Raw genomic sequence first — 27,051 nt, 5'->3', positions numbered from 1 at the left:
GGCCACAGTTCATATTACTTAGAACTTATACTCTTCCTCTCACCCAATTTCTAACATTGCTCATACAATTGCAAGCCTAAATTGCACCTGCAGTTATCCCAATAGCATGTGCAAATTAGGCATTTACATGAAAATACCCATGAGGAATCTAAATGGTTATTTGTATGCATAGACAACTAATATATACACACAATTCTTGAAATTTTATCCTCCAGTTTGATATACAATTATAATGACATTTTTGTGTATGCTTTGGGCTTTTGCCCTGTGGAAATCTAACCCTAAGGTTTTAATAAGAATTATACTATTGAATAGTAAAATGTTTTAAAAAGACAATGAATTTATGAATTTGTCAGGAAAACAAAATTGAAGATAAGACTAACCAAACTGTAACCAGCATACCTTTTTTTTTTTAATGACTCAGTATATCTTGTATATAACTAAACCATGAGGTTCTTACTCCTTATTCGGCCAGAACTGCCATTGTATTCAATGAGAGGTTCGCTGAAGTGAAGAGTAAGTAAGCCTTCTGGAGTTGGCCTATAGAGAGAATGTTTCAAGTTTCCTAGCAACAATCACACAGAACATTTGATTTAAAAGGTTACTGTCCAAATAATTGATTTTTTATTTTTGAAGCTTAAGCAGTCTTGTAAAGTCCACTGAAAATGGCAATGGGGTGACCTTCCGATCTGGAGCAGATGTGAGTATGGACATCGGTGTGTCTGGCTTCGGAGCTGATTCTACTATAGACAGAGCAATGCAGATGGTATGGCTCAATTCCAAAATCATCTTTAACATTTTCCCTTGTTTTGTAACTGTTTTGTGTGCCACATGGAAGAATTTTATACAGAAAGACAATGAGGTGATAAATGCGCTATAAACAAAGAAGTGAATATTGAATTAGGTTATTCTAAAGAATCATAGAATCATAGAATATCAGGGTTGGAAGGGACCTCAGGAGGTCATCTAGTCCAACCGCCTGCTCAAAGCAGGACCAATCCCCAATTAAATCATCCCAGCCAGGGCTTTGTCAAGCCTGACCTTAAAAACTTCTAAGGAAGGAGATTCTACCACCTCCCTAGGTAACGCATTCCAGTGTTTCACCACCCTCCTAGTGAAAAAGTTTTTCCTAATATCCAACCTAAACCTCCCACACTGCAACTTGAGACCATTACTCTTTGTCCTGTCCTCTTCTACCACTGAGAATAGTCTAGAACCATCCTCTCTGGAACCACCTCTTAGGTAGTTGAAAGCAGCTATCAAATCCCCCCTTTATCTTCTCTTCTGCAGACTAAACAATCCCAGCTCCCTCAGCCTCTCCTCATAAGTCATGTGTTCCAGACCCCTAATCATTTTTGTTGCCCTTCGCTGGACTCTCTCCAATTTATCCACATCCTTCTTGTAGTGTGGGGCCCAAAACTGGACACAGTACTCCAGATGAGGCCTCACCAATGTCGAATAGAGGGGAACGATCACGTCCCTCGATCTGCTCGCTATGCCCCTACTTATACATCCCAAAATGCCATTGGCCTTCTTGGCAACAAGGGCACACTGCTAACTCATATCCAGCTTCTCGTCCACTGTCATCCCTAGGTCCTTTTCCGCAGAACTGCTGCCTAGCCATTCGGTCCCTAGTCTGTAGCTGTGCATTGGGTTCTTCCGTCCTAAGTGCAGGACCCTGCACTTATCCTTATTGAACCTCATCAGATTTCTTTTGGCCCAATCCTCCAATTTGTCTAGGTCCCCCTGTAACACTATCCCTGCCCTCCAGCATATCTACCACTCCTCCCAGTTTAGTATCATCCGCAAATTTGCTGAGAGTGCAATCCACACCATCCTCCAGATCATTTATGAAGATATTGAACAAAACCGGCCCCAGGACCGACCCCGGGGCACTCCACTTGACACCGACTGCCAACTAGACATGGAGCCATTGATCACTACCCGTTGAGCCCAACAATCTAGCCAACTTTCTACCCACCTTATAGTGCATTCATCCAGCCCATACTTCTTTAACTTGCTGACAAGAATACTGTGGGAGACCGTGTCAAAAGCTTTGCTAAAGTCAAGAAACAATACATCCACTGCTTTCCCTTCATCCACAGAACCAGTAATCTCATCATAGAAGGCGATTAGATTAGTCAGGCATGACCTTCCCTTGGTGAATCCATGCTGACTGTTCCTGATCACTTTCCTCTCATGTAAGTGCTTCAGGATTGATTCCTTGAGGACCTGCTCCATGATTTTTCCGGGGACTGAGGTGAGGCTGACTGGCCTTTAGTTCCCAGGATCCTCCTTCTTCCCTTTTTTAAAGATTGGCACTACATTAGCTTTTTTCCAGTCATCCGGGACTTCCCCGGTTCGCCACGAGTTTTCAAAGATAATGGCCAATGGCTCTGCAATCACAGCCGCCAATTCCTTTAGCACTCTCGGATGCAACTCGTCCGGCCCCATGGACTTGTGCACGTCCAGCTTTTCTAAATAGTCCCTAACCACCTCTTTCTCCACAGAGGGCTGGCCATCTACTCCCCATGTTGTGATGCCCAGCGCAGCAGTCTGGGAGCTGTCCTTGTTAGTGAAGACAGAGGCAAAAAAAGCATTGAGCACATTAGCTTTTTCCACATCCTCTGTCACTAGGTTGCCTCCCTCATTCAGTAAGGGGCCCACACTTTCCTTGGCTTTCTTCTTGTTGCCAACATACCTGAAGAAACCCTTCTTGTTACTCTTGACATCTCTTGCTAGCTGCAGCTCCAGGTGCGATTTGGCCCTCCTGATATCATTCCTACATGCCCGAGCAATATTTTTATACTCTTCCCTGGTCATATGTCCAACCTTCCACTTCTTGTGAGCTTCTTTTTTATGTTTAAGATCCGCTAGGATTTCACCATTAAGCCAAGCTGGTCGCCTGCCATATTTACTATTCTTTCGACTCATTGGGATGGTTTGTCCCTGTAGTGAAAGAAGTGAAAGCAAAGACTGTTCTTTGAGATAATATACTTTTCTCAAGATTTATGTGGTAGAAATTAAATTAATCACTCTGGAAATACTTCAGCATATCATCAGGGAATGAATGGGCACTTTAGTCCTTTAATTCTACAGATATTACTAGATTTCCCTGCAAAGGTCTTTGTGTACTCAGGCATCTCATGGAACAAGTCAAAATGTGCAAGTTACAAGGGGTCCCGCTTTCCGCCCCCCAGTAATATTATACATAACTGAGACTTCAGACATAATATTCAGAACCAGTCACAGGAAAAATGACTTTCTGCATCGGATTGTAAACTTGTGAAATTCACTGCTGCTGGAAGTCTGTGCAAATCCTGGATGTTTCTATCAGTTTTTGGACATGTCAGATTTTATCCAGGCTGATGTATCGCCGTGTCTGAAAATAGCACTGTTTTTCAAGTCTTACATGATAAAACTATGAATTGCTCCCTGCGGGCCCCTCCACCAGCATGCAGAATCTTGGGTGGGCTCACTTCCTGCTGCTGCTTCCCAGCTCCCTTGGGCTCCCTGTTGCAGCTGTACCTTCCTTCAGGGGTTCCCTGTCTGCTAGCTGTCCCACTCAGCTCCCTAACTCTAACCAGGCTTCTCTCATTGAGTGAGAGCCAGAGATTTGCTCTCATTCCTAGTCAGGCCCTAACTGAGCCAGGTTCAACTCATTTAACTTCTCCGTCCAGGTTTGACACTCACTGCAGGTGTAGCGCATGTGAGGCTGATTGTGCCCACAGGCTCTCATTTACCTGCAGGCCCAGTGTGGGGTTGGTCCACTCCAACACAGAGTATAACTAGCTGCTGTTAGCTGCTGACGTAGTCCCTCTGTCACGTGAACGCAGGTTAGAACCACTCAAGTACTGCAAGTCCTCCAGTGCTTTCCCACAATCCCCCCATGTGCCCAGAAAGGACAGACAGGCTCTCTCACAATTCACTGGGAAAGAACTCATAAAGCAGTTCAGCTTACTGTTGCAGAAAAAACCACACATAAGCGAGCTCAGTGCCAGTGTGGACACAGCAGTTCGACTGTTATTTCAGTGTGGCCACTCTCCCTGGAGGCAGCTAATGCAAGTGCCAACACCCTGAGTTAAATTTGAAGTGAAGACATAGCCAGATAGTGTTGTGGCTAGCTAAATCTGAAACAGAAAGTCACGTATCAAGATGCTGCAAGACTTTGAAACCATTCAGACTGGATCCATGAGAATTCTCCAGGGGAAATCCTCAAGTGCAGGGGAAATCCTCAGGTGCTTGAGAGTTGCCATAGTGATTGCTGTCCCACCCTCGCCCTCCTGGCTGCTGGCAAGGAATTGTGACCTGGAGGGAAAAGGGGCTGTCAGGGCAAACCTATCCCCCAGCCATACTTGGCAAACCAGAGCAATTTCTTGGGGTCATCGGTAGCCAGTGTCCTTTAGAAAGGCCTTCATGTTGCTCTAATCTGCCCCAAGGGACTAGCCCAGAGCTCAGTCCGCCAAACACTAAACGCTGTTTCTGGCAGCATCTTTATACATCTACCCAGAGCACCGCAGCCACTGCTCAGGTCTGGCACAGTATGTGTGAAGTAGCTTATATTATGCTCTGCAGGAATGGTGTATTTCTGACATAATTTATAGGTTTTTAAATGAGCAGATGAACTTGTGTTTCTTCTGCAGAAAAATATAGCAATCTCCCAAATGGGGTAATGTGAATTGATCCCATTCTTTAGTATTTCAGATACGAATGATTAATTTGTATGTCACGTTGAAGCCTCTACAGTGAAACACCTGTTTTGGGATTATGCTTCTTTTGACATTTCCTTGCTCCTGAAGGCTAGATTTGTGGAAGCCATCATTCCTCTTTGTAACACATTTTGAGGAAATTATTGAAATGTTTCTTTTTTGCCTAGCTATGAAATGGACTATGAGCCATTATTATGTGTTCAGGCTTTGAATGTGATGTATTCGGTGATCTGATAGACAATTAAGTCGAGTGGAATAATGCATGGTAAAGTTACACATTGAGTTTCATATATAACTTTACAAAAATAAAAATGTATTTCTCCTTGAGCTAACGGATTAGATTACAAAGTGCTGGCTATGTTATATGTATATTATATTGTGGGTTTTTTTCACAGAATGAAAACTTTGCTGTGGAGTCAGGGAAGCAGCCAATCACGTTTGAAAATCCAATGTATACAACTAGAGAAGGTGGAGCCAGTGTAGTGAATGTAGCTCAGCCGACATGTGTAAGAAAGAAATTGAGTGTTGCTTTTCTTCTTTCCTTCTTCTTACGTCCTTGTTCCTCTTCTATGCACTGGATCTTTCTTTCTCCAATTTCTTTTTTCATTATTATATCAGTCTTTGTCTGTGAGTCGTAACTTTTTCTCATCATTACTAGGAACTGTATAAATCATCCAACAGATTTTTTTTTGCCCCATATCCCTAAATGGCCCCCTCAAGGATTGAGCTCACAACCCTGGGTTTAGCAGGCCAGTGCTCAAACCACTGAGCTACCCCTCCCCCCCCATCTTATTAATTTAAAATTCTCAATTTTACTATCAAATGGCTTGGTTCTAAGTATTTTCTGAATTTTAACAAATGTATTTGTTGTGTCCAGAGATTTCATTATTTTTCATACTGAACGGTCCCAAAAATCTGTTTAAACTTTATGGTCAGCTGTGCTGGGGATCTGACCGCTTTCCAGAAAACTGTGTTTATTTTTAGGGCCAAGGTTGGAAGAGAAAACTAACATGTCTCATGTATGAAACTTTGAGAGATTCAGATCATTTCTCTTTATCCCTGCCCTATAGCTTTGTGTTGGCCTTGACAGAGCTTTCAGTTTAAATGGTTAGATTGGATGGTTCCAGGGCTTTATCTTTACCCTTTTAAATTATTTTTATGAACAGGTAACAGCATCGAATAGTGAGGAAAATGAGAGTTTTGAAAATCCTGTCTACTCTGCTGCAATATCTGCTAGTGCACAGCAACCTCCTGTAAGCACAGAAACAACACAGGTAACACAATGGTGCTTTTAAAAAATTTAGAACAGCGCTAATTCATTGCTGTATTGTTCTTAGTCTTTGAAAACCCTTCAGTGCTGCAGACTCAGAGCACTGTTTTATTTGTGATCAGTGTTAGGATAATTGAACTCTCACACCTAATGCAGGAAAGATGTGTAAGATAATTTTCACTTTGAGTAAAATAATGACCTGGAGTGAAATTGACACGTCTCATTGCACAAAGTCCAACTAACCAGGCTTTATATGACAGTAACAAGGCTGCAGTTCATCCCCTCTGCTGTTGCTATTCTAGCATACAAGTTCTTCTTCATCTCCTGTACAAGGATTTTGTCAAAGCATCTCTGCAAGAGTTCTCTTCCCTTGTCTAACTCAAGTATCCACTTCATGTTAGTCTATTTACAGTCTGTGCAGAGTTTGCCTCCTCATGAAGTGCAGAGATCATGCTATGCAACTGCTCCACTCAGGCACAGTTCCAACACAGCACTGCCACAGGGATTAAATGTGGATTTAGGGTATGTCTACACTGCAGTTATAAAGCTGCAGCTGGCTCATGCCAGCTGACTCAGGCTCATGGGGCTTAAGGAGTTGCTTAATTGTGGTGTAGATGATCGGGCTCAGGCTTCAGCCTGAGCTCTGGGACCCTCTAATGGCTCTAGGTCCTAGAGTCCAGGCTCCAGCCTAATTGTGAATGTCTACACCCCACTCAAACAGCCCCTTAGCCCGAATTAGTTGGCATGGGCCAGCTGTGTGTTTTTAATTAGGCACCCGATCTACCCACAAAGTTGCACCAGTGTAACTAAAGATATGGTGGGGCACTGATTTAGTTAAACCAATATGACTCTGGGTGTGGACACTCTTATATACCTTTAAATCTGATTTACAGTCATTTAGACAAGCCTTTAAAGAGGAGTTGAGGGCATTTGGCACCTCACAGAAAGTATTTGTACCTCAAAAGATATGGCCCATAATCCTTTTTGCTATTCTTCCCTGTCTCTGCAGCACAGATGTCAACACTTCTGAATACTGAGTATGCTTGACAGTTGTAGCAACCAGCTGCTAAAATTTGTCAAGTTTTATTTCCTGCTAAGACTCTTTCAGCCCCAGATGGCTTCACAGGGTTCTCTCTGTTTCTCTCCAGCACTGGCTATGCTTGTGACATTGACAGTGCATTTGAATGGCAGCATTTGTACCTCTGCAGTGAAGAGCCTACCAGTGTTTCCATGAGAACCCTCTCTTTTCAAGGCCTTCTCTCAGCATGAAAGTTGCAATGTGAGACAGGAGATCCTCAGCTGGTGTAAATTGCCATAGCTCTGTTGACAATAGTGGAACTATGACAGCTTATACCAGCTGAGGATCTGCTCCCTCCCACTCACAAGATAAGTGATATTTTTTAACAAACATTCATACATTCAACAATTAAAAAACAAATCCCTACTGAAATACATCTGCATAAAAATGTTCAATTTTTCATAGACAGTAACACTACACTTTAATCTAAAATTGAAATTTGATTCATTGTAATGAAAATGTAAGAGGTTTATCATGTGTGTAGTTTAATCATGTTTTTATATTCTACTTATAACCATGGCAACATTAAACATTGCAATTTCATGCATCAGCTGCATACAGAACAGTTGTTTTGAGTATTGTTGAGTATTTTTAGTGTTGGACATCAAAGAATCTTCTCACCTAGCTTAGTCAAGTGATTCCTGGAAGTCACATTATTATTTCTGAGAATACATATAAGCAAAGGCTATCCTACTCTTTAGCTCATCTCTCACATAAATTACCAGTTGAGGTTCACTATGAATTTCAGTGGGCATGCGCCAGAGAATATTTTGCTGGCTGCACACCTGTTGCTAACAAAATGATAACAAAGTGCATACTATTGAAGTTTTCTTGAGGGGCAGAGGAGGTCCGTTAAGGCAGTTAGGATAGGGTTTTGCTTGTGGTGGAAGCAAAGTCCCAGGCTTATCTGGTGAGTGGACTGAAAGGCTGAGTGTTTAACTTAGGTGCTAAGTTATCCTGCCCATTGAGTTGACAGCATGTGTGTGTAAATGCTGATGCTGCAGAATGATAGCCTGAGTTCCCTGGAACTTCTCTGGAAACTGAGGCTAAGAGAAATCTATTGAATTACTTTCGTTAGTGATGTGGCTCTTGTTTACAGGTTAGCATTCTTTTAGGGCCTGATTCTACAATTTGCTCCTTGTGGATGGACCCCAGTTTCCAGGCAGAGCTCACAGGGATTTGTATTCCTGTATATACTTGAGTGTTGCTCAGTCGTTATAGTATTTCTCATTTTATAATTTCATACCTGTTTTTTCTTTTCCATTTGATTTGCGTAGAGTCCATATGTAGTGTTACTCTCTATAAGTAAATGTTGTCATTTTATCTGCTGTCGTCTTACCTTGTGGATACTGCTTTAGTTAAAATAACAATAATTGGCCTATTAGATCGGAAGCTGGACAGGAACTCAAGAGAACTGGGTTCTATTCTAAGCTCTGCTACTGACTTGCCTGACCTCTGTTTCCCCTCCTTCCCTTTTTCTGTCTTGTGTACTTCAAATATGAGCTCTTTGAGGCTGGGGCTATCTCTTTCCATCTGTTTGTAAAGTGCTTAGAAAAGTGGAGCCCTGATTCCAGTTGGGGCCTTTAGCTACTACTGTATTACAAATAAGCAAATAATGCTAACAACAAAAGGGGGGTGAAAGGGAAATAGTCTAAGATGAGTTCATTTGGATGACATTACTGAGTATTAAAAGGTAGATTTAGGGAGATGACTGTTAGCCCATACGGTGACTTAAACAAGAATTAAGTGGGTGGTAGTGAAAACCTAGTTTATTTTCCCTGTACTGAAAAGATCCTCTGAATTGCCTTCTGAGGCTGGTTGACTGGTGAAGGATTAGAGGCTGTGTCAGGAATAATAGTATAACTGGCCATTTTAGGAACAATTTGTGGGTTCCATCTGATATGTTTTTTTTCCGATGAGCCTTCAGAAAACCCCAAACAAACAATGTCTGTACTCTCTGAAGGAGAAATTACATTTTTAGAGACTTTAACTGTGTTGTAACATTTTTCGTTTCTTCCTTTGCAGATGGGTTGTCATTTTAACAATTGTCAAAGCACTTAGAATCTGTGATAGGCTTTAAAAAAATTACATCAAAAGAGCTTAATTAAAAAAACATTAAATAAAAGGGGATGGGTTGAACGTTTCCTGAATACAATCACTTATGGATAGAACCAATAGGAAATGCTATTGAAAACCCTCCCTCACTGGTATTGTCATTTTGCAAATGAAAGGGGAGAAAACTGTTCTGCTAAAGAGTTCATTAGTAAAGTTCTATTATTTTTATCTTTCAGAAAACAAAGTGGAGTTTCTTCAAAAGAAAACTGAAACTAAGTACTAATTTTGAAAATCCAATCTATGCAGAGGTAACTCTTAATTGTATCACTCTCATTCTCAGCCTGCACTTTTCACCTAGCTCACAAGCGGGGCTGGTTCTGATGATGTGGGGAGCATGAATTAATGTTTGTTTTTATAGTATAAAGATTATGGATAAGAGTCTGGGCTGCACCAGTAAGAGGCACAGCACAGCACATGCAGCACGGGAAGAAGAGGCTGGGGTGGATTTAAAGCCACAGTTACACCCTCCCAACCTTAGGCTGTTCCTGGGGCTGAAGAGGCTGCTGGCATAAGTCCCCAGGGCTATCTAAGGCTATGTCTACACTATGCACCTTTTAGCGACACAGCTGTGCCATGCCGCTAAAAGGTGCGCAGTATAGCCGCTCCTTGTTGACAGGAGAGAGCTCTCCTACCAACATAATAAATCCATCCCCAACGAGAGGCAGTAGCTTTCTCCTGCCGACATAGTGCTGTCTACACTGGCACTTTTCATCAATAAAACTTTTGTCATTAGGAGTGTGTGTTTTTTCACACCCCTGAATGACAAAAGTTTTACTGACAAAAGTGTAGTGTAGACAAAGACTAAGTTACAATAGCCCCCTGGTGCTGCCCTATGAGCCACATCACTGCCCAAAATCTCTGAAGTGCTGCAAGCTATGGACCTGCTCTGAGCTCTCCCCTCTATCCTCAAACCCACCCTTGGCATGCTTGTGAGGGGGTTCTTGTAAGGCAGCCTTACAGTGGTTTTCTACAGTGCCTGCATCAGGGGAATTCTCCCATGGCTGGACACTGGCGCTTAGGACCCTTTTACCTAGCACAAAGGGGCCAGATCAAGAGTCTCACACTGTGAGTAAAAAGAAAAGAAGTACTTGTGGCACCTTAGAGACTAACCAATTTATTAGAGCATAAGCTTTCGTGAGCTACAGCTCACTTCATCAGATGCATATCGTGGAAACTGCAGCAGACTTTATATATACACAGAGAATATGAAACAATACCTCCTGCTTACCAGCAGGACAGTGGGGTGGGAGGAGGTATTGTTTCATATTCTCTGTGTATATATAAAGTCTGCTGCAGTTTCCACGATATGCATCTGATGAAGTGAGCTGTAGCTCACGAAAGCTTATGCTCTAATAAATTGGTTAGTCTCTAAGGTGCCACAAGTACTCCTTTTCTTTTTGCGAATACAGACTAACACGGCTGTTACTCTGAACACTGTGGGTAAAATTTTCAAATGCTCCGGAGTGACTTAGGAGCCTAAGTCCCAAATTAGGCATGTAGGAGTTTAGTGTCATTGAAAGTAACTTCTCCGCAGTCACGTTGGAAAATGTGACTTAGGCGCCAAGACATGTAGGTGCTTTTGAAAATTTTACCCTATTTGTCTCATACTGTATGAGATAGAGTGGGAATTTGTAAAGCAAAGGACCCAGCCCGGCAAACACTACTGAGATAATGCTTACTTCATAAGTAGTGCCAGTTACCTCAATAATTATCTAGAGTAGTGAGTGTGTATGGACATATAAAATTACTCATTGTTAAACACCACGGGTGGTAGTAATTGTTGGCAGGATCAGCCCTGACTAGTTTAGTGATTTATTGTTTTCTCAGCTTTGCCTGCTGAGGTGAAGCCCGTGTTTAAATAATGATATATGGGCGGGTGGTCAGAGGGGCTGAGTATCCATCTACTTCATTGACTTCAACAGGAGCTATGAATGCTTAGCAATTCTGAAATCAAACCTACAGTGAACGGTTCATGTTAAACCATGGGTTTTATGGTGATTGTTTCAGATGGAGAAGGAACAAGAAGGGGACACTGAAAATGCCTCTCTCCCCTCTCCTTCACAGCCTCCTAAGATTATTCTCAAGAGAGACCCACCTTTAGCTTATACAGCAACAGAGGATACATTTAAAGACACCGCCAATCTTGTTAAAGAGGACTCTGTTGTATAACTAGTTAATCAGTAAGAGAATAGTTAGACATACCCATTTGCACGTAGATTTTTTTATAAACAGAAGGAAAAAGGTTCACATTCAAATGCTTTATAAAAAATATATACGCCGTTTAGCCAATAGCTGAAGACGTCTTTTGAAGCTATGCCTTGTTGTTCTGATAAATGCCAACTGCTGTTTTTATGAACAGTTATCATGGTGTACTATATGTATATCTTTGCACTGAAGCTGTCTGAAAGTAATGTTATAAATATATTGTACATTTGTAAATTTTTGAAAGATTATCTTGTTTGTTGATGTAGCTAAAGAAATCTGTTCTGAATCGGTTGTTGCATCTTTAGGGATAAATCCATTATATAAATGATCTAACTAAAAAACTCAAGGTAAATATAGAGGTTTACTGATTTACAGAAACTTTTAGAGCATATATTTATAACAGCACCTTCTTAAACTTGTACTGGTGCGTTGTGCATCTCTACTACCCATTTAATATACTACTGTATATAAAAATGGGTCTCTCTGTCCTCTCTCTCTCTCTCTGTATATCTCATATTAAACAAAAGATGGAAAATTCAGTACAGCGTATTTTGGCTGAATAGCTACCTACACAGAATGTTGTTCTTGCAATATTTTGTCTGGTTGAAATCAAATAATTCCTCCCAAGATCCATAAGACATGTATTTTCCCTCTAGGTTCCAATTAAAAAATCCCATTAACAGCATACATAGGAAGATTTGATATATTTAAATTTTAGTACCAGGCAGTAATTTCATACTTAATTTAATGAGATTTTCTCCTGATCATCAATGGAATAATTCTGTTCTTGGCTGGAGTCTCTGGAAGTCGTTTGTAGTGTTAAATGAAGTAGCTAGCAAAGTACAAAAGATGCTGGTTAATTTAAAAATGAACCAGCTTTTTTCATGTGAAAAATTTAATTTTTATTGACTATTTATTTCCTGAGGTGGACATTAATAGAAAGGGAAACAGTTTCTACTGATGCAATATTTGTAGGTCATCCGGTTATTTCCATAATGTTCTATCAGAATATACTGTACATGTTGCTAGCTTTTCCACTAATTAGCCAGTTTAGTTTCCATAACATGAACTGGTTAAGGAAAGTCTGAGCACCACTGCAAGAACGTATACTCTATTCTGTTATTTAGCATTCCTGGCTAGTTACTCATATAACTGCAGGTTCCTCAATTTATAATCAATGAGACTTCCGCTGTTTGATTGTTTTATGCCTGAGTTCTCAAAATATATGCTATCCCTATTTAGAATGCTTGTTGTAATGACTTTGAAATGTATTTTGATTAGAAAAGATAACTGGAAAATGATGCTGCTGAATAAATCTAATAAATGTGTTATTTTATCATATTCTTAATCCACAAATTATTGAGTCTAATGTACCATACAAATCTGTCATAATCTGGATTTTTCAGTACAGTCTGAAAAAAAGCAGTGCTTTAGAGAACACTAATAAAAGTACTTAGTACTTTCCAAACATTTGAGCCTAGTTACACAATGAGGGGTAAATCAGAATTCTACTGAAGTCAGTTATACCTTGGTAAAGCATGAGATGAAAATCATTCCCATTTAACATATTAATACTCACAATATTCCTGTAAAGTAGGAAACTATTATTCACAGTTACAGATTGTGAAACGGGCAAAGAGACTGACTGGTTGGAAGCCATAGAAGGAGTTGATGTCAATACTGGGATTAGAGGTGAAAAGTTTCTGGTTTCCAGGCCTATGCTCTGGCTGTACAGCTCTCCAATCCCAGTAAATCACAGAAGGCCAAACTTCAGCTTGTATGCTCCAACATGCATATCATACTAGTAATTGTAGACCTCTCTGGACAAAATACATGCAAATTAATGCCTACGCTATCATGCTGCTAACACTATTGTTAATATCCTTCATGAGTTCCTATCCAGTAGTCTCTGTTCTGATGAGGATGAATGCCTGTCACTGTGTTGGTCAACGTAGGTGTATTAGAGTAATAGGATACTTCAAATCCACATGCACCAAACTGGGATCTTAGACCAACACATATGTTTGCTATTGCTGTGCTAAACTTCACTTGTTAAATACATTGGAAGCCTCCAGTTCAGGCAAATGTTTGCGAGGGTCAAGGTTTGTCTCCCTGCAGCCTTATGCTGTGTCTTACTTCTTGAACCAAGTGTTTGCCTAATATTCCTGTTCTTGTGGGAGTGCTAGCCAAATATCTGGCCCAAGAATCACGATATGACCTTTTACCTGGATGTCTTTCTGGTGTCTGTGTGCCAAGGGAAAATAGAGCTGGCTGCACCTGCTTTATTCCTCCTCCAACTGGAATAATATTATTGGTGTAGCTGGCACAGCTTTTGTGTTGGGTTTGAAAGGCAGCTTACTCAAAGGTTTTGCTTTGGAGAAACACATCCACTTTTGTTCAAGCCAAACCCTCTGTTTTAAGCTGTACCCATTGATTCATGAAACCCATGCGGGTGTGATCTTATTGCGGGAACTGATTTTAATGTTGGTGCAGTTTTGCACGTAAGCGTGATTCAGAAGATGTACTCCATTCATGCATTAGTTGCTTGCAATTTTAACTTCGTGAGTAAGTGCATCTCACCCCAAAAGTTGGCGTGGAATGTTGTAAATCATATCATTTTTACAACTCTTCTATGATATATTTTATTCACAGTTTAAACAATAATGCAATATCCTACAATACATAAGAATTGTTACATCCTGGAAAAGTTATGAACAGTGCCTTTTGCACAAAAGTTGTATAATAAATTGCATTTTACAAATGAACCTGTGTAAACATGTACAGTATATCTCTTATTCTGTAAAATCAGGGGCCATATTGGCGGTTGGTATATATTGGTGTAACTCCATTGACTTCAACTAAGCTACACCAGTTAATACTAGCGAGGATCTGGCTTCAGACTGGTAAACCTTTTCAGGTACATAGTTCTGTTATAATCTCTCTGCTCAGTATTTTGGAACTACCAAAGAAGGGACTACTTCAAAGAGGCTCTTTCCAAGCCGTTACACTGAGCTCAGTATATGGTGGAATAGGACATAGGGAGTATAGTTAGTGCTTTATGAATATTCAGGCAGTTACAGACCTGAGTAAAACAAATAATGGGTTGGTAACTCCATTTTACCCCAGTGCTTTACTTTAAGGTGTTCCTAGTATAATCTGGGGAACAGTTTACAAAGGAAGGTGTTTTTTAAAAAGTGGCTTCTTTTTTTGAAGGAAAGACCCACAAAGTTCTTATACTTGAATTTTTAGAGAGAGAAGATATTAAGGCCTACGTTTCCCAAATCTGGCCTCCCTTTGCACCCATAAAAAATGCAGGTGTCAATTTTGCAAATTATATCCACAAACATAAAGCTTCAGCCATACTGAAAATCTACTGCTAAAACTCATGTTCACTTTAAATATATAACTGTTTTTTCCACAAGATTTGTAAGTTGTCAGACACAAATGAAATGTACTCTGTTCGGGGCTGTACTGTTTACGTAGTGTATATGTTTGCTAATGCTTAAAAAACCCTTTCTTTTTCTGGCAGAGGGACCCCCGGGCACCAGTTTGGGCTTCCTCTCCTCTCCCGTAAAAGGTATAGCAAAGGCTTCTCCTCCCATCCATGAGTCAATGAATGGAGAGTAGCTATGGTACTCAGTCCAGCAGAGGCTTTAAGGCTTTTCTTCACAGCTTTATTCTCTGATTTCCTTCGCTTTACGATCCCTATCCCTTGTTGCCTTTCTGAACACTAGATTGATGTTTGAAAGATGGTCTGTTTTCTATGAGCTTGCAATCTCTCTTTGTAATCTGCCAGTGTTAGGGCGATAAATGACATTAGTTTCTCTCAGATGGAGGATCTTTCAGGCCATTGGACCAGAGAGGGAAAAATATGTATTAATGTGTGTTTATCGTCAAATGAGGTAAAATGAATTTGCTTTCTCTGAAGACATTTGGTAGAGCGTAGAATCTGACTTGCTATGATATTTCTGTAAACTTAATTGACCTGGATATCAATCATTAATCAGCAACTCAAAACTCTAGTAAACAAAACCTTTACCCTATCAGTTTTCAAACCACCATGCACACCATCATGTCAGCTACTGACCAGTGGCTTATCAGGGAAAAAACCTATAGTGCACTTAGCATTATAATCTCAAGAGGCATTATAACCTCAAGTCGTATTTTACTATGCTTAGTGCATTGCATATAGTAATATTAATCGACGACACCATAAACAAAATGATCTGCTTCACATCAGACATTAGCATTGGGTGAAATGTAAAACCCCCTGGGATCCCTCAGGATAAAAGGCATCATGTACATATGTATTCTCTTTCAGATAAAACCACACTAAAATTAGGAATCAGGGTAATGTATAAATATTGTGGTAATGGATAACAATTGTCTTTGATTGCTTGTCACTTATATTACATATTGTTGAAATAACCTGTGTATTATCTCCACTATAGTAGCTGCCTATTGAATGGTAAATAGGCACATAGATGTAGTTGAGCACTGGAACTAACATTTTGTGGATATTTTTCAAACGCTAGGGGTTTACTTTGATTTGATCAAGTTTAAGCCTTTAGGTTCACAGCTTTGTTAAATTCAGTGGCATGATTCAGTCAAATACCCATATTCAACATGAATAGATGTATCAATTCTTGAGTAAATGTGTTCTTAAAGAACATGTATATTCTACCCACTAGAATATATGGATTAACAATGTTGCACTTTGCATACCAACATCATATAATTCATAGGCTGACGTTTGGACTTTAAGAGCAGAATAGATTTGCATATAGCAGGACTGATTTGGGAAATAAAAGGTCCAAAGTCACCAAACGTGTTATCTGATAAATACTATTTGACCAGCTCTGCAGGTGAATGTTATACTGCAAATATATCTCTGATGAATATAACAAAAACTTTCTCCAGACTGAAACGCAATAAAAATCAAAGTGCTTTCTGAAGAGAATTAAATCAGTCAGATAGTTATAGGTAGGAAAGAGAACAGCTGATTTTGAAAAGAATAACAGTCACCACTTTAGCCTTGATCCTAGAGTATTAAATATTAAACATCAAGTGGAACACAGGATACTGATTTCCTACTGGCTGTTGGAGTTGGAAGCAGCATACGCAACATCATATCAGATAGAAGGGTTGGTGCATAGGAGAGGGGCAGCCAAAAGAACTTTGCATCCCATCCAGATCCATAGCGTGTCCTGGGGTATTTTACTATCAAGGCATGCTCCATGCATTTTATGACTTTAGAAATATCAGAGTCGCACAATCTTTTCATTGAAAATCTTTGAGCTCTGACATCTGCAGGGAAGAAAATAAATCCCTGAATGCTTATGAAACATTCTCTGATAAAAGAATTTTAAATAGTTGACAGCTAAAACTCTGTAAAAGAAAAAGAAGCTCTCCACACCCAAATGTTACTGTTATCTGTATGGTAAAGCTTTAGAAATCATTCTATTTTTATGTTAGTAATAGTTGCTTGTTTGCTGCTCATGAAACAAATATTAATTAGCCCATAATTAATCTATGAAACTGCAGGCTTTGTATACTTTACATATGTTTCCAAGTTTTACTGTTTATCCCCCTGCCTTTTGTAGCCTGAATTAAGTATATTTAATAAGTAAACTTCACTTTCTTTCTTTCTTGAAACTTCCTCAGGCCCTCTAATTCTCTACAAATGTTCTTGTACCCTGTAAGAGTATCTCAAAACTAATCTTCAGCAGAACAGGAAATCCTGCAGCAGAAGAGAAAATATTCTTTAGTGAAACAGCAGAATAGGAAATCCTATGTAGAAAGAAAAACTATTCTGTAAAGCATTGGGAAGTATACTGTCTTTTGAACATTGTGATGAATTGCATGGATGAGTGAGGAGTGTCCTGCAAAGCAAAGACGTGACAACCCCCTAGGATCAAGGAGATCTCCTGCCACTGGCTCTCTAGCTGTCAGGAGTTGAGGACAAAGGACAATAATATGTTTTACCAGGCTATCAATAGAGCACTCTGTCAGCTGAATAGCATTCTTTACCAGAGTTATCTGAACCAGAACATGTTCCACCCATCTAATAGGTGCACCAAGAGACTAGGCCCTTCACTCCAACAGGAGAGTTGTACTCCAAAAGAGATAATGGTCAGTTCATGACTAAGGTTAGCCAAGTCCATTCCGGTCCAGTGATGTTAAGTATTTGTACTTACACTCAACAAAGTATTTATCTCCATAGGATTCTCTGACCTCAGGAGTTAGTTGGTTCCAAAGTCTTAGTAGGTCTCTCTCAATGACCTCTGAGTTAGTTACTGCAGTCTTAAAGCATCCCGGCTCAATTATGCTCACCTTCACTCCAAAATGCTGCATGTCTCTCCTGGGAATGGAAATAAAATACAACAGCAAATGTTTTCTTGCTGGCCGACCCAACAATTATATGATCTTTAAATATTTGGTTCTGTAATAACCAAAGTGACACGTATCTTCGGAACATAAAGGTCAAATGTTGATTTATTTCTGGTTATGTAAAAATGTCAAAAAAGTGCAAATATGCTTTATTATATGGCATATTGTCTTTTTGTTGTAACCTATCACAGGAAAAGACTCACTGTACAGAGAACTAAACAATCTAGCTGCAAACAGCGCTTGAATGTAGCAGCAGGTATACAAACGCCTATTCTGTGTGGTTTGCTTAGGAACAGTGAGGATCAAGGTAACTCCCAAATCTATTTGAGCCATACATCTAGCTGAAACGCTGTACATTTCTATTCAAAGATGTAGAATACAAAGAAATGTTTCCAGTTCCTGCTGCTCTGTTATAATCTACTTCTGCTGGTAGGCCATAAAGAATCTGAAAGCAAAACACAGCTGGGCAGAATCATTTGACTGGATTAGGAGTCTCAACTCTGTAGATTTCATTGGCCAAACATTCATGTGCTGAAGGTGAATTCATTTACTGTTAATTAATAAGAAAGGGAGCAGATGTTTACAGTTTATATTTTGCTTTGCAGTTCAGCTCCTTCACCATGAAAATTGCCTCTCTCCACCTAAGGGCAGCTTCAGAGACCTTTGGGGACCTGACTCATTCATGTGTCGTTCCAAACCGTGCAATGGAATTGAACACTCTTGTACATCAGCCACTAAATTTGTTTCTTGGAGCATATTCTGCTTTATCTGAATGTTCACAACTGCTCCCAGTCAATTTTACCAATTCTACCTGCCTGTTGAGAGGAGCCTCTGGATCAGCTCTTCAGCCTCTGTAAATCAGCATAGCACCATTGACTGCAGAGGGACAGATACTCATTGCGTATAATATTCCAAAGTTATGTTTAAGTATCTTTGACATACGAAGGCCAAACTGCTGCCCAGCATCACCAGTGCTTAGATTATTATGGGATAGTAAAGACAGCAGAGGTCAAGGATACAAGGGGCAACAAGGAAGTTTAGGCCGTGGAAGCATGTGATTACAAGAACCAGGCAGAGGAAAAGACCAGCTAGCAGAGGAGCAATAGAGCTCAGAAGCAGAGCTGGAAAATGAAAAAAGGGGACAGCAGGCAGTAACTGAAGGTGGGAGGGCAAGGAAGAAGAGAAGAGCAACTAGTCCTGTAAGAAGAGGGGAAGAGTCAATGGAGATACACAGAGTTCAGTGCCCCAGGGGGATTCAGGAGGACTTGTAGAAGATTGCCAGGGAGAATAAAAGACAAGAGGACTTGCAGCCAGAAAGAACCGGAATAAGGCCAGAGGAGACTCACACCATCACCAGGAAAAGGCCGGTCTATGCGACTGGGGACTCCCTACTAAGAAGAACAGATAGTCCTGTCACCAGAGCTGATCCAGAGAACAGGAGGGTGTGCTGTCTGCCAGGAGCTAAGATGCAGGATGTGGATCTGAGGTTGAAGAGGATCCTAATGGGAGCAGAAAAGAATCCACTGATTGTCCTTCATGTGAGAACAAGTGATACAGCTAGATTCTTGTTGGAATATATCAAAGGAGACTATGCCAGGCTAGGGAAGACCCTAAAGGAAATGGAGGCTCAAATGACCTTCAGTGGGATTCTATCTGTCCCTAGAGGGAGAGAATGAAGGAGTGACAAGATCATGATGATCAACAGATGGCTCAGACAGTCATGCTATAAGGAGGGCTTTGGGATGTTTGACCACTGGGAGTCATTCATGGACAGAGGTGTGTTCTTGTGGAATGGATTCCTCCTGAATAGGGAAGGAAATAGACTTCTGGGATGGAGGTTGGCACAACTCATTAAAAGAGCTTTAAACTAGAAGCTCGGTGGAGGGGGAGGGACAGTTGGGAGATGCTCATGTAATCTCCAGGCCTGATTTTAGCACTGAGAAGGAGGAAAATCAAGTAAGAAATGATACAGAAATGGAGAAAGGAACAGCACTGGGTAGGAGAATGGACATTAGGAGGAAGGATAGTGCTGATACGAGTCAGATAGGCAATACTGGTAGTAGAATGACTGTACCCAATTGGGCAAGGAATGTGGGAGAAGCCAAGCAGCAACAGATAAGACGTTTTGTACACCAATGCAAGGAGCTTGAGTAACAAAATGGAGGCATTATGACTACCAGTGCAGGAAGTAAAACCGGATATTATAGGGATAACAGAAACATGGTGGAATAGTAAGCGTGACTGGAGTATTGAAAGGTTTGTGCTGTTCAGGAAAGACAGAAATAAAGGCAAAGGTGGTGGAGTAGCATTGTATATTAATGATGGGGTAGACTGTAAAGAAATTAGAAGTGATGGAATGGATAAGACAGAATCTGTTGGGGCAAAATCACTTTGGGGAAGAAAGCTACTAGAGGTTCCCCTGGGCTAGTGCTTGGGGCAAGCTACAGACCTCCAGGATCCAATTTGGACATGGATAGAGACCTCTGTAATGTTTTTAATGAAATAAATACTGTTGGGAACTGAGTGATTATTGGAAACATTAACTTCCCAGCTATAGATCGTAGGACAACCATTAGTAACAATAGTAGGGCTGACATTTTCCTGGTTGTGATGGCTGACAGATTTCTTCACCAAATAATCGCCAGACCAACAAGCGGGGATGTCATTTTAGATTTGGTATTGGTGTGTAGTGACGACCTCATAGAAGAACTGGTTGCAGAGATCAATCTTGGTTTGAATGATCATGAGCCTATTCAGTTTAAATTAAATTGAAGGATAAACAAAAATAGATTTGCAACTAGGGTCCTGGATTTCAACCAGGCAAACTTTAAAAAATTAAGGGAATTAGTTATAGAAGTGGACTGGACCAAAGAACTCAAAGATCTGAACGTGGAGGAGGCCTGTAATTCCTTTAAGTCAAAGTTCCAGGAGCTATCTGAAGCCTGCATGTCAAGCAAGGGGAAAGAATTTGTAGGGAAGGGCTGCAGATCAATCTGGATGAACAAGCATCTCAATCAGGTGATTAAGAGAAAGCAGAAAGCCTAAAAGGAATGAAAGATGGGATGGATTAGGAAGGAAAGCTACCTCTTGAAGGTCAGACAGTGTAAGGATAAAGTGAGAACTGCCAAAAACCAAGCAGAGTTGGACTTTCAAAGGGAATTGAAACCAGCCATATAAATAAAAAGAAAACAAGGAAAGAAGTGGGACCACTAACCAGTGGGAATGCGGGGAGATTAAGGATAATATAGACATAGCGCAGCAGCTAAATAAATACTTTGCCTCTGTTTTCAATAAGGCTAATGATGATCTTAGAGAGATAGTGGCAGGGTGACTAATAGGAATGAGGATGTGGAGGTAGAAATTACCACATCGGAGATGGAAGTCAAACTCAAACATCTTAATGGGACTAAATCGGGGCCCCCCGAATAATCTCCATCCAAGAATATTAAAGGAACTGGCACATGAAATTGCAAGGCCAATAGCAAAATGTTTTAATGAGTCTGTAAACTCGGGGGTTGTACCTATGTCAGAAGAATATAGTTCTCATATAGTTCCTATTTTTAAGAGAGGGCAATGAAGTGATCCAGGAAACTACAGGTCTATTAGTTTGACCTCAATTGTATGCAAGGTCTTGGAACAAATTTGGAAAGAGAAAGTAGTTAAGGACATAGAGATAAATGGTAACTGGGTAAAATACAACATGGGTTTACAAAAGGTAGATTGTGCCAGACCAATCTGATCTCCTTCTTTGAGAAGAGAACTGATTTGTTAGACAAAGGAAATGCAGTAGATCTACTCTACCTGCATTTCAGTGAGGCATTTGATATAGTTCCACATGGGAAATTATTAGTTAAATTGTCTGCCTGCTCAGATGGGGCTGATTGGTAGCCTCACAACAGCTCTAAAGATAAAAGGGCTGCAGAACAGGAGGGCAGGTCGGCTGCCAGAGGAACTCCAGAGAGGAGACCCCTTCCACAGACTGGCGAGCAGCTGCAAGGGAAATCAGACTTCCTGAGAGGGAGAACCAGAACAAGAGCACTGGGGAAAGCCTAGCAAGGAGGCGAGGTAGGAATCAGCTCAGAGAGCAGCAAGGGTCTGGGAGGAACTGGTTCAAGCTACTTCAGACAGTGTCCCTGAGCTGTAACCAGTGGAGTCTGTGGGCTTGGGTTCCCCTACCACCCTCCAACACAAGGCATGGTAAAGACTTTGGAGCAAGAAAAGACACTAGGCCTGCATGGCCTAGAACTGTCTACCCTTCACTAGAGCCACTGGACTCCTCCTCACCCTTTATTACCCCTAAAGGGTAGTGACTAATAAGGGCCTGGCTGGAGGACTGGGGTCATAACAAGAAATCAGTATTGACTGTGTGAAGGGGACAAACTGGATCAAACTCAGAGTAGCACCCACACAGTCACAAGAGGGTGCCCCCTGGTGAAGGCAGCCTCAGACATAGGGATAAAGTGACTACACAGAGCAAGACATCTCAGATGTTAACTCTGCTGGGTTTTCACCTTGTTAGCTGAGTCAAAGCTGCATTTCTAGGACTTTGTACAGGAAGGTTTATGCTGTTAAAAATGGGATAAAATTAGAGAAAGCTCCAAACTAACCCTCTGCTGAAGGGAAGAACCCAAACTCTGCTAAGGATCAGAATTTCACATCTGGTCTCTAACCTTTTATGAACTCAGCCACAGCCTCAGATTCAAAGAGCTACAAACTGTAGAGCATTTGAAATCCAGAACTAGCATCACAAATCCATCTCTGACTCACCGTAAAATGTCCGAGAAAGCTTCCACGCCCCACTTTGACAAACAGTAGCCACCACCTAAAAACGCCAAGCGACCCAAAACACTGGCAATGTTGACTACTCTTCCTTTAGCCTTCTTCAAAAGCGGGAGAAGCTTCAGGGTGATTTCAATCAACCCCATCAGATTAACATCCATAATTGTGTGGAAATCATCTATCTGCATCCAGTCGGTGGGCGCCATCGGCGTTGCTCTTCCAGCATTATTTACCAACCCAAAGAGGCCTAAGAGTATTCCAAAAATATCACGTTTGGTATGTGCCAATATCACAGCAGTGAGTGGGGTTGGAGACAGGACATATGGCAATGGACCGCGAGAGTTCACATTTTGCACACCATTTAACGAGATGAATGTAGCTGACTGGGTTTCCTCATGACTTTCTGAATTTATACTGTACATCTGGCAACCTTTTTTCCCCTTCCTAATGCTTTAGTCAATGGTTCTAAATTAGAACTGGGTAAATATTAATGGAGAAATTATTTCAGTTGGAGCCATGGCTTCCCAGGCCTTCTCAGTACTAGACCCAAAGGGTATGTCTACCCTGCAGGTGGGGGTGAGCCTTCCAGCCCACGGAGACAGACTAGCGCGAGTGGGACTTGCTTAGCATGCTAAAAATAGGTGTGTGACATTGCAGCACTGGGAGAGCTAGCCCATGCCACCACTGGTTCTGCGACATGCACACAGCTGCTTTTGTATGCTAGAGTGAGCCTCTTTATCATGAGTTCGCCTAGCTGGGCTTAGAGCCTTGCTCCTGACTGTGGTGTAGACATATGCTAAGTGGGCCTGGAGCTCTCTGTGCCTCCGTTACCCCATCTGTAAAACAGAGATAATAATGTGTCTCCACCTTTGTAACATACTTTGGGCTCTATGGATAAATAGTTCTGTGTAAGTGCCATGTTATTAATATGCCTAGAGCACCCTGCTCAGGACGGCCTATTTCTAGAGAGAGAGGATAGTGTAGACTCCCTTCTGAGTCAGTGCTTGGCCTCTTTAATTATATGGTTAGAGTGAGGATTACAGTGAGTGTTAGCTGCGGTTGCCTGTCCCTTATAGACTAGCCTGACACCACAGTGCTTGTCATATATGGTAGGTGGAGAGGAGTTCAGAAAAGTCCCTGGCGAGATGAGTCTTGCCAGAGCAGAAAAATTCATTGGGTTAGGAACCAAGACAGCGTTTTTAACATTTTCTGCCAAAAGCAGAAGTCAAGTAATGATCTAAACTCTCTGTTCACAGGTATTCAGAGACCCACGTTCTTCCCCCTTTCACATCATTAAACTCACTGGCGCGCACAGCAGTAGTGCTCTCTGGTACAAGGAAACACCACTGCAGTAACAATCCAAAGGGAATGATGGATTTGGACAGTGCCCCTGTTTGATAGCTACAGTCAGTGTCATCATTATGTGCATTACAAAAATCAGACTTGTTGACAGAGAAAAAACTAACCCTTTGCTTTCCCAAAGGAGGAGAGCATGAACTCGACTAGGTATTTTTAATTGGCCAGGTTGATTGATTGCTTAGGTAGGTCAATGAAGTTCTGATTAGTTCCAATTAGCACTCCCACAAGCTGAGTACTTTACCTGCAGCTGAGTGAGACTTAAGAACGTGTACAAGTATATTTTCTGACTGTTAAAATATCAAGGACTCTGATACTTAGAAGTCCCCTGATTGATAAAAGTGAGGAGCAAACACAATGGCAACAGTTGAAACTGGCTTTTGGAACATAAAACAGTCTTGGCACTATGGTGGTTGGTGCTAATAAATACCTAACTAGATAGAACCACAGCACTGAAGAAAGTACAGCTTTAATCAGCACAAGAAATGCTCCTGTGCGGTTATTATGGAAGGTTACGACCAGAACTCTTCTGTTTTATACTGGAGTATGTTTAGTAATTTGTACGGACTGCGGCTATACCACTTACCCTCCCCATCTGTCTCTTGTTTCACAAACTCCACCGCATTGTCAATGCTGCTGGAGTCAGTTAAGTTCAGTATCACAGTCTTCAGTGAGATGGATGTGCAGGCTAGTAGTTCTCGGCTTCCATTTTCTGTTAGACACGCAGCAATGACATGGAATCCCCTTCGGTCAAGCTGTTTAGCCAGCAAGTTTCCAAATCCACTGTCACATCCAGTTATGAAGACGTGCTTTCCATTCAGGTCTTTCACTTTAAGACTGTCTCGGATGAGCCAGCAAATAATGAGGAGAAGTATGGAAGCCAAAATTCCTATCTGCGCTGAGTTTGAAAGCAAGGCCTATAAACAAATAATGTTAGAGATCTGGAAACTTAATGGAGTAAATTACTATATCTATCTCCAAGTTCAACACAGCTCCTATAAAAGGCTTTGTGTCTAGTTCCAGCTTTTTCTGTCTTATTGTGAGAAAAATGGGGCACAAGCTTAGATGTTTGGGCACAGTTTGAATGGTGTCCATGAATAATATATGTGTCGGCAGAGCCTTTCTCTAAACCTCCTTGTCAATACATTTCCATTGTTTTCAAGATGCAGCTTCACTTGCCCTTCTCCCTCGTCTGCAAGGTGGTTGGAGAATGTTTTAGGATGAAAGGAAGCATGTCCCTCACTAGCAGCAATGCCTCCTGTTGTGAACGCTTCTGATTATTGAGGGTACTGCTGGAGAGAGAAGAATTCTGCTGCAAAGGAGTGCAATTCGGTATGATCATCTGCTTCTTGCCACTCACAGTGCTTCTTCGCTTCATAGCACAGAGACTGTGTGAGCTCTGGGCAAGAACAGAATAGTCTGGGCTAGACTGGGTGAGTGCACTGACTCCTTTGGTGTGTGCTTTGTAAATGTCAAAAATGCTGGTGCTCACAATCTGCTTTCTTTAACCTCTGGTCTTTGAGCAAGGCAGCACTTCAGAGCAGGATCTGAATCTGTTCTCTCTCTTGCTATCTCCCTCTCACTAAATAAGTGGTAAAATGAATGGAAATACTTATAGCAGGCAAGTGCTGATGGGAGCACTGATCAGCCTGACTTTACTGTGAGAAAGTGGACTTCAAAAACGTTGTTCAATACGAGTTGCCACCATGATTATTGTTGTATATTTAAATATACAACAACATTCTCATTCATGGGGACAGTCCACACTCTCACATGCTTCTTCATTGTCATGGGCTGGCTTTGGATGCATTTGCACTTTGGGTTGGTGCAAGAATTAAACTGAAGCTGTGGGACAAGGAGGCTGTGTTTTCAAACTTGCACGCCTAAAGCTAGATACCCAAATCCAGTTGTAGACACCTAAACAGAAAAGGTCTGTTTTTCAAAAGTGCAGAGCACCTGCAGCTCTCAGTGATTTTGATGGGATATGGGGCTGCTCAGCACCTTTGAAGTCTACTTTTACTTAGGTGCCTAAATTTGGCTTTAGTTGCCTAACTTTAGGAACCCAGATTGAACATCTGAGCCTTTACTGTTAGTTTTTCATAGCATTTTTAAAAATAATTACATTTTAGAGAAATGTGTTTGATCATTTTTAAATCCTTGAAGTAGTTAAATGACCCCCCAACCTTTCCAATTTTTATGTTTTCCTAGAATTCAGAATTCTTTTGTTTTTTAAAATTCATTTAGACAGCCAAAATATCACACAATAATCAACTGTTTGAATAAATGAACATTAAAACAAGGAGGAGATGCTGAAATATTAGGCCTGGTCCCTGTAATCCTTACTCATGTTCATATTCCTATCAGACCATTGGAGTAATCACATCATTTTCTAAAAGCCATAGAAAAAAACCTATCTTTTATTGCACTAACTGCAATAGCCAGCAAGACACTGTGTGAAGCACAAAATGATTCTAGTCTGTAGGACTCAAGTCAATAACGTCTGTCAGTAAAGTGTTTTATCCAGAACCCATAGCTGGTTTGTTATATAACAATCTCTAGAAATCATTCTGGAAAAGTAGCGACTTAAATCTGAGTGTCACTTTGTCACCTCTTTCCCACTGTAATTTGTTCTATTACTACTCTGCAAACTCATATAGCCTGTAGTTTTACACATTGGTTTTGTTCTGATGCTGGTACTTACATTCTGGGGAGTCATCTGCAAGCTCATTATACGATTCCAAGAGAACAGAGTCTTTGCCAATTACAGCTAGTGCTGGAGCGAAGAAGTTGTTGCAAATTTTAATTCACAAGGCTTTTCAGTAGGATCTGCACAGTGATACCTTGCTGAAAGTCTCAACATAGATTCTGTACTCTGTGGCACGGTGAGATCACTGTACAATAGCCGACAAGCCCGGTACAACTTCCTACTGTTGATTATGACTTACATTCCGATGACTATTTTAGTCTCTTACCAGGAATTAATCTTATGTGTAGTCTAAATGCGTGTGTAACCCACCTCGGTTGTCTAAGCTTTGCTGGCCTAAATACAGTAATTCCCAAAGCACAGAGATTATCAAGACTCATTAGGGAGATAGAATTTATCCCATTAGAGGCCCGATCCAACTCCCATTGATTTCAGTTCCTCCATT

General features: G+C 41.0%; 2 protein-coding genes across 3 annotated transcripts in view; one reads left to right on the top strand and one right to left on the bottom strand.

Moving 5' to 3' along the window:
• The window catches only part of LRP2 (LDL receptor related protein 2), a 181,170-nt gene extending 168,452 nt beyond the window's left edge, over window positions 1-12,718 (top strand). For both annotated transcript variants that reach the window (XM_073305750.1, XM_073305749.1), the window contains exons 75-79: window positions 637-766; window positions 5,105-5,215; window positions 5,876-5,983; window positions 9,349-9,420; window positions 11,180-12,718. In XM_073305750.1, the coding sequence (XP_073161851.1) occupies window positions 637-766; window positions 5,105-5,215; window positions 5,876-5,983; window positions 9,349-9,420; window positions 11,180-11,341 (583 nt within the window). In that variant the 3' untranslated portion in view covers window positions 11,342-12,718. The remainder of the gene's footprint in view (window positions 1-636; window positions 767-5,104; window positions 5,216-5,875; window positions 5,984-9,348; window positions 9,421-11,179) is intronic.
• Window positions 12,719-16,404: 3,686 nt separating this feature from the next.
• On the bottom strand, window positions 16,405-26,630 carry LOC140895936 (retinol dehydrogenase 7-like). The gene is made up of 5 exons (XM_073306889.1): window positions 26,604-26,630; window positions 24,489-24,819; window positions 22,535-22,793; window positions 17,575-17,738; window positions 16,405-16,684 (listed from the first exon to the last, which is right to left on the bottom strand). Exons 1-5 carry the CDS (start codon window positions 26,628-26,630, stop codon window positions 16,434-16,436), a joined length of 1,032 nt encoding a protein of 343 aa, XP_073162990.1. The 3' UTR covers window positions 16,405-16,433.
• Between the last annotated feature and the right edge of the window lie 421 nt (window positions 26,631-27,051).

This window comes from Lepidochelys kempii, chromosome 11 (genome assembly GCF_965140265.1).
Source record: "Lepidochelys kempii isolate rLepKem1 chromosome 11, rLepKem1.hap2, whole genome shotgun sequence".
Taxonomy (NCBI): Eukaryota; Metazoa; Chordata; order Testudines; family Cheloniidae; genus Lepidochelys; species Lepidochelys kempii.
This window is presented reverse-complemented; position numbering and strand designations above follow the sequence as displayed.